Source organism: Arachis ipaensis, chromosome B10 (genome assembly GCF_059453495.1).
Source record: "Arachis ipaensis isolate K30076 ecotype BB chromosome B10, ASM5945349v1, whole genome shotgun sequence".
NCBI classification, from domain to species: domain Eukaryota; kingdom Viridiplantae; phylum Streptophyta; class Magnoliopsida; order Fabales; family Fabaceae; genus Arachis; species Arachis ipaensis.
Genome location: NC_142435.1, coordinates 139349230 through 139356774, shown reverse-complemented (window position 1 = coordinate 139356774; position 7545 = coordinate 139349230). Strand labels below are relative to the sequence as shown.

General features: G+C 35.4%; 1 protein-coding gene across 3 annotated transcripts; it reads left to right on the top strand.

Moving 5' to 3' along the window:
• The first annotated feature begins 412 nt into the window (after positions 1-412).
• Positions 413-4667, top strand: PME31 (pectin methylesterase 31). 3 transcript variants are annotated; one of them, XM_016326337.3, is made up of 6 exons: positions 413-815; positions 960-1064; positions 1485-1562; positions 1828-2015; positions 3409-3582; positions 4258-4667. In XM_016326337.3, exons 1-6 carry the CDS (start codon positions 570-572, stop codon positions 4418-4420), a joined length of 954 nt encoding a protein of 317 aa, XP_016181823.1. In that variant the 5' UTR covers positions 413-569; the 3' UTR covers positions 4421-4667. The 3 variants fall into 3 exon arrangements, with proteins under 3 accessions (XP_016181823.1, XP_020968788.1, XP_088340236.1); XM_021113129.2 differs by having other exon boundaries at positions 442-815; positions 1485-1596; positions 1772-2015; XM_088484110.1 differs by having other exon boundaries at positions 442-815; positions 1485-1596; positions 1769-2015.
• Positions 4668-7545: the final 2878 nt, after the last annotated feature.

Sequence of the window (7545 nt, the reverse complement as noted above, 5' to 3'; positions counted from 1 at the left end):
TATGTTATATTAATTATACGTTTATTATTTTATTTTAATCACATTTGTTGAATTAGAAAATAGATCAAAGAAGCATCAAATTAAAATTTATAGACAAATTTAAGTTTAAATATAAATATGCCAATGAGCTATCACTTAAATGGAAAAATAGATCCTTTCAATTTTTTTAACAATTGAAGGAATAAAGTGTGATCTTTTACCATTAATTTTATAAGTAGGAGTAAAAATAAATATGAAAAAAAACAATGAAGAATGAGATTAAACAATTGACACCATAGTTACAAAAAAAAAAGTCAAAAAAAAAATATTTGACACCATCCAATTTTTTTTTTTCATTAAAAATGATCTACTCCCCTCAAATGATATAGACTCCTCATATTCTACGTGGCGAGTTGGAGTCTGTATAACCCCCAATTTCCATTTATAATGAAAGTCAGTTTCACACTTTCACTTGTGTGTTAGTATTATTTCAATCCTTTTGTTGCACCGAGATGACGCGTCCTTCTCCTTAGTACCGCCACCGTCACCATCACCAATACTGAAATCGAAATAGAGCGACAAGGATAACAATGGCGGCTTGCTTGACCTTCACGGTGTCGCAAGATGGAAGCGGCGACTTCTTAACGGTGCAGGACGCCATCGACGCCGTCCCTCTCAGCAACACTCGCCGGACCGTCATTCGCGTGTCGCCGGGAATCTATCTTCAGCCGCTTTATGTCCCTAAGACAAAGAATTTCATCACTCTTGCTGGCCTCACTCCCGAGGATACTCTTCTTACCTGGAACAACACTGCTTCCAAAATCGATCACCATCAAGTAAGTAATGCCACTCCTCTTCATAGATCTTTTCCTCATTTACTGTATTGTGTATCTGTCAAATCAAAATTCAATTTTTTAATGGCTATGTCTCAAAATCTTACAATTTTATTTTTCATTCTTCAATGGTGGATTTTGTTGCAGCCTGCTAGGGTGATAGGGACAGGGACATTTGGTTGTGGAACTGCAATTGTAGAAGGGGAGGACTTCATTGCTGAGAATATTACTTTTGAGAATTCTTCCCCTCAGGTAATGCACTAATGCTCTTGTTGAGTTGAATCTCACTGTTTATTTGAGGTTCTTTCTTGTGCTACTTTCTTTAATTTGGCATCAAATTCCTGAAAACCATTGGTTTGGTAAATGAGCACAAGTGCATGTAGTTGATACAAATTTGATTAATAGGAATATTTTGTTTCTTCATAAGGATGAATTGACATATTTTGCTACTGGGAAAATATACTGTAAATTCATTAGATACAAAAGCAGTAGCGATTGATGTTTGTTCCACTAGGTACAGTCTGATCTACATATAGATCAGGTGACACCATAAGGTGTTAATATTCAACTTAAACCCTGAATCGTGAATTCATTATATTATTATCTCATTAGCATCTTCTTGAGCTTTTTTGGCTAGTATATAGTGCTTATGGATTTTCCTTCTTCTGGTAGGGTTCAGGGCAAGCAGTGGCAATTAGGGTAACAGCAGATCGATGCGCCTTCTACAATTGCAGGTTCCTTGGATGGCAGGTAGCTCCATGTCTTGATGCATTTGTTTGTATAGGTTAGAAGCTTCATGAAGTTGTTTATGAAATATACTTTAGTTAAATTACATTAAAACTTTGAGAGTTTACTTCTGATTCAAGAATGGATTGATCAATGTCTATTATCTTGATGGATGAGTTCTTTGTGTAAGTTATGATCGTCATTAAATGATATCTTGATGCGATGATTAGCAGATTGGTTGGTCTTATCATCGGTTCATGCATTCATTGCATTCATTAAATTGGTGCAGGACACACTGTACTTACACTATGGAAAACAATATTTGAAAGATTGCTATATTGAAGGTAGTGTCGACTTTATCTTTGGCAATAGCACTGCTCTCTTGGAACACTGTCATATTCACTGCAAGTCTGAAGGGTTCATTACTGCACAGAGCCGAAAGTCTTCACAGGAAACAACTGGCTATGTATTCTTGAGGTTTGTAACTGACCACTGTCTAGTGTTAACAATCTCTTTGTCGCACCTAGTACCGTGTTTTTAGTGTATAATAACTCATAAGAAGCTCCCAACTAGTTCAATCCAGTAAAGAATCAGCAGTCTGGAAGCAATAAGGGCAGTTTTTTTTGGCAGTCGTCATTCTTGTTATGGGCAGAGAAGTGTACAATAACTGAGATTCTTAGTTTAGGAGCATGCTACTAGAGTTTAATGAAGATCACCCTTATAAGGATGGCAGTTTGAGTTTTGGTTTCCCTCCCATTGCTCTAGCCATAAGCTATGGCAGCTCCAGCTCGAAACCACGGGGGACCGCCTGCGAGGCCAGAGTGGGCTCAGCGGTCAGCCCCCATTCGAATTACGTTAGGGGGTCTTTTGCTTTTGCCTGATCTAGAGAGATACTACGAGTCCTCCGTCCCAGCCACCTTTTCCTAAGGCCTAAGGCCATGCTTGATTTCAGACTTGACCACTTCCTTCAAACTTACTGCCTCCCCTACCGGTACCGGGTTTTTAAAAGAGCTAGAAATAAATAGTAAATCAATCAAATTCAAATTATTCAAAAGTCAAGAAAAGAATAAAGAATAGATACTAGATCTCGTGCAATAGAAGGCGGATCTAGGGTTGGTTGGAGTATCCAACCTAACAGTTTTATAGCCTCTACCTATTGAGTTCCCTCTCCTGGGGTTCAAGAGTTGCTTTCAGAGCCCTTGATTGAGATCTCCGTCTCATCACGAACTCATAAAGACAGCGATCAACCTCTCTTTTCTATTCTTTGGCAGATTACTTGCTCCAGGAATGCTTGCTATCAGCAGTTATTGCATTCCAGATATCACAAACATTTTTTGCATGATTTTGAAAATTTTCAGGTGTGAGGCAAATTGTGAATACATGAACATACTCATGTCCTTTATGCTAATAAGGGTTTATATATTAGGTGATATTGAATAGTAATTAGTAAATAAGCATATAATTAAGATGTGAATAGTTTAGGCAATTTAGAAAATTAAGTTATAAGTAATTAGTGGAGATTGTGAGTGGACAATTAAGATTGCCAATAACCTGAATTATGTATTAGAATCTCATACTACTTCCTTGTAATTAGATACTGCCTCATTTGTTTTTTGGATACAACATAGCTGCACCCTGTTCAATTTCATGTTCCTCAGCTTTGTATCACGTTTGCTTTACCTGTGTCAATGGTACTGTAACTACTTCCAAGTCATTTATCTATGGATGCTTATCATCTATTATGCAATTATGGATAAATTTGATCTCTCCTTTTTTTCCCCCTCAAATTGATTTTGCTATAAAATCACGTCTGGCAAAAACTTTTTATAAATTATAAATTTTATGAGTAATGTCTCTTGTGCCTTCGCAGATGTGTTATCACAGGTAATGGAGAAAAATCGTATGCATATCTTGGACGGCCGTGGGGCCCTTTTGGAAGGGTGGTCTTTGCATACACTTACATGGATCATTGTATAAAGCATGTTGGTTGGGATAACTGGGGAAAAGTTGAGAACGAGAGAAGTGCTTGCTTTTATGAATACAGGTATCTCTTGCAGATTACATTTTGCACTGGTTTATACTTTGCAAGATTATTATCTTAAGAGTATGGTTAATTTCGGTACTTGACTGCTTCAGTATCACCAAAAAATACAGTTAAGATGTTTGATCTGAATCAAGAATGGATAGTTTTCAATTATTGTCTCTCTCCTAAGTCAAGTCTTACTTTCGTGATTACAAATAGTAATGTTGATGGTTTCTTGCAAGGTTCCCCGCACCCTATTAAAATAATTAGTCATTTTGTCAACCGAAGCTTTGCTTCTTGTGGGAGTACATCTAGAGGGTAGTTTATAATCCCCTATTTGGCCTTTCTTTGAGGAAATATTCATGTTAGTGGCTGAATCAATTGTTGTTCCTTTATTTGGTGATCCCTAGGTGGCATTCATGAAAAATAAGTTCAATCTAGTCTTCTAAGGTGACATTCTGTTACTATCACACTTAATTCAATGGTCTTTGGACACATTTTCGGAAACTCTAGAAACTAAATTTGAACATGTTCATCATTCAATGATATAATATAAGGCAACAAATCAATGAGGACACAATAAACATGAATCATAAATGAAGTCAAGGACCAATCTGAATCGCATTTTGCAGCATTAGCAACCAAAAGTCGAACTTTAAAATACAGGGACTAAAATGACTCACGTGTATACTGCAGGTGTTTTGGACCTGGTTGCAGTCAATCGAGACGAGTAACATGGTGTAGAGAATTGTTGGATGAAGAAGCAGAGCAGTTCCTCATGCATCCTTTCATAGACCCGGATCCCGAAAGGCCTTGGCTTGCTCAAAGAATGGCCTTGAAGGTTCCATATACAGCATAGGACAATGCTCCAAACAGTTGTTGATCATGCATACTCCATGCTCACTGTCTTGTATGTTTAAAAAGAAAAATGTGTCAAATGCTTTATTGGAAGTAAGTCATTGTATTTTTATTCCTATAAGAGATTGCTTAGGAGATTAATATTTCCTTCATCGGTGTGTATATTATATGGTCCATATCTTTGTTACTATGTATTAGTATATTGGCCACATTGTTAATCTATAGAAAGCACAAGGATTTTAAGTGAATAATTTTCATAGTTTTGCACATCGTTTTTTGTTTGAGTGATGACCCTGGTTATGAATCATTAGAAGTTAAGTTGACGAATTAATTAAAGGTAATTTTCTAAAATAAAAATTGTAATCTGTGTTTTTCAATCATTTTTAAAAAAATTTACATGAAATTGCACATAACAACACTGGTTTTTTATTTTTGAGAATAGATACATTAAATTGGATATACTAAAACGTGATTGATACTTCAACGATAAACATTGTTCCAAACTATATACCAACTATACTAAAAATTAATTCTAAAATAATTTAAGAACAATATACATTTTGGTGTCTAACCAATCATCCTATAAATAAGGAGTTAGTTACCCTCTGACACATTTTTTTTTGGTGACTTACCCTGTGACACATTTGATTGTTATTAGAGGAATTAAATTGAGTTAGAAAAACCAAATGATTTAACTATGATAAAACAGTAAAACTATTTCAGAAACTTACAAGAATTTTCAAAAAACTCATTTTACAATTTGTTCTGTTTTTCCAAACCACCAAATTCTTGAATTCGTTCAAGCAAAGAAAATAAAAAATTGAGAACAAAAGATAAAAAAAATTAAAAAAGAGACGTGATATGATCATATAAGAAGGAAATTGTATCAGTAAGAAATTAAATATTTTGGTTCAAGCATCTTTTCTTTTTGTCTTTCTTCTCCAATAATATGTATATCCAAACTAAGAAAGTTGAACATAGTCATTAATTTCCCACATTTCATATGAAGTCACGACGACCAGAGATTAAAAATTTTTTTTTTCACTTTTGATTTTTTTTTTTGGGTTTTTTTTTTTCAACTTTTACTTTTGTTTGTGGGCAATAACAGATTTAGCAATGGGGTGGTTTGGAAAAATGAAAAAAATTGCAAACTAAAATTGTTTTTAAAAAGTTTAATTATTCTGCAGGTCTCTAAAATTTCATTGAATTTTCAATTAGATCTTTATACTTTTTTTCTTTTTAATTGGGTCCCTATTAATGAAATCTGTTTTGAGCTGCAGATTTTTTGGTGAAAAATAAAGATTCTGCTCTATGCAAACTAAAGAAAAGAAAAATGTGTCTATTGTGTTCGCGGAGAAATCACACCTTTACAGAGACAAAAGGTACAGCTACATATAGCCAACAAAAAAGAAGAAAGAAAAAAAAAATTATACTAGCTACCTCTTCATATTCTATTATACAGCTATCATCTACTAGTGTCACACAATACCCAATAAATAGAGAATACTGGGAGTACTAGTAGTATTCATACATTAATAGCCTTCCTTAATATTCATACATTAATAAATGTACAAATTATACATTCCAAACTTACTACATATCTCTTCAAAAGGACCTGGTAGAAGTGCCTTTATAAGGATATTAGCAAGTTGTTTTCTTGATGGAATTGGCACGAGCTTTAAAGAACTGTCTTGAACTTTCTCTCTAACTTTGTGACAATCAATCTTAATGTGTTTCGTCCTTTGATGAAACACTAGGTTAGCCGCAATATATCTAGCAGATTGGTTGTCACAAAATAATGTCATAGCTAGGGCCTGGTAACTTAATTTTGAAGTCATTCAAGATGTGCATAAACCAAATTCCTTCACAAGTTGCAAGAGCCATTGCTCGATACTCTGCCTCCGAAGATGACCGAGCAACTATTTGCTATTTTTACTTTTTCAGGACACCAAAAATCTTCTAAGAAAGAAGCAAGTATCCGGACATGTTGATAGGAATAAAACACACAATTTCCTACTTGCAAGAATCAGAGGAGCAACAATATCCACTCACAACAAGTATTAACACCAGCACAATAATACCCAATAGCAGCGGAAAAATCACATAAACCAGAAATTAGAAACAAGCTAACACACCAAGACTTTTAACGTGGAAAACCTCCTCAATGAGAGAAGTAAAAACCACGAGTCACCAAGACCAAGATATAGCTTCACTATGATGAAAAATAGGGTACAAGAGAGTCACAAATTACTGCACAAAACGTGCATACAACAAGCCAAACAACCCAAGCTTCAAAGCTTTCAAAACAAGAACAATAAGATGAAAACACCACAAAAACAGAGCTACTGTGCGTGGCCAATATCTCTAGCTACAGATATTGAATTAAAGATCCGAACGGTGAAATCGAAGAACAAGATGTGTAGAATACACTGTCCAAATTTGAGCTCGATCCAACGGTTAACGAATCTGCAGCGACCAATTTACAGAGACAGCTTTGTGTATGTGCGAAAATAACTTTCTCTCTTCCTTTCTCTCTAGTGTTTGGTGTTCACCTCTCAAGAATGACCTCTCTCACTCAACCCTAACTCATCTCAGCCACTTCACTATTCATGGGTTTGGATACTAGAATTTGGGCTTTTTCTCCACATAGGAATGGAGCCCAAAAACCTAACAAATCTCCCCCTCACGACTATGTGGAGGTAACTGCCAATTCAGCGATTAAGCAACAAACTTCAAACTTCCATCTTGGTAATACCTTGGTCATCATATCAGAACCATTCTCATCAGTATGAACCTTTTCAAGTTTCAACAACTCAGCATCCAAAACATCACGTATCCAATGATACCTCACATCAATATGTTTGGATCGAGAATGAAAAGTAGAATTTTTACCAAGATGTATAATACTTTGACTATCACAAAACAACACATACCTCTCTTGAGTAGACCCGAGTTCCTTCAAGAATTTCTTCATCCAAAGCATCTCCTTGCACGCTTCGGTAATGGCAATAAACTCGGCCTCAGTAGTAGACAAAGCAACACATTTTTGTAATCTTGATTGACAAGACACAGCTCCACCCGCAAAGTTGATCAAGAAGCCTGAAATGGACCTTCTAGAGTCAATAT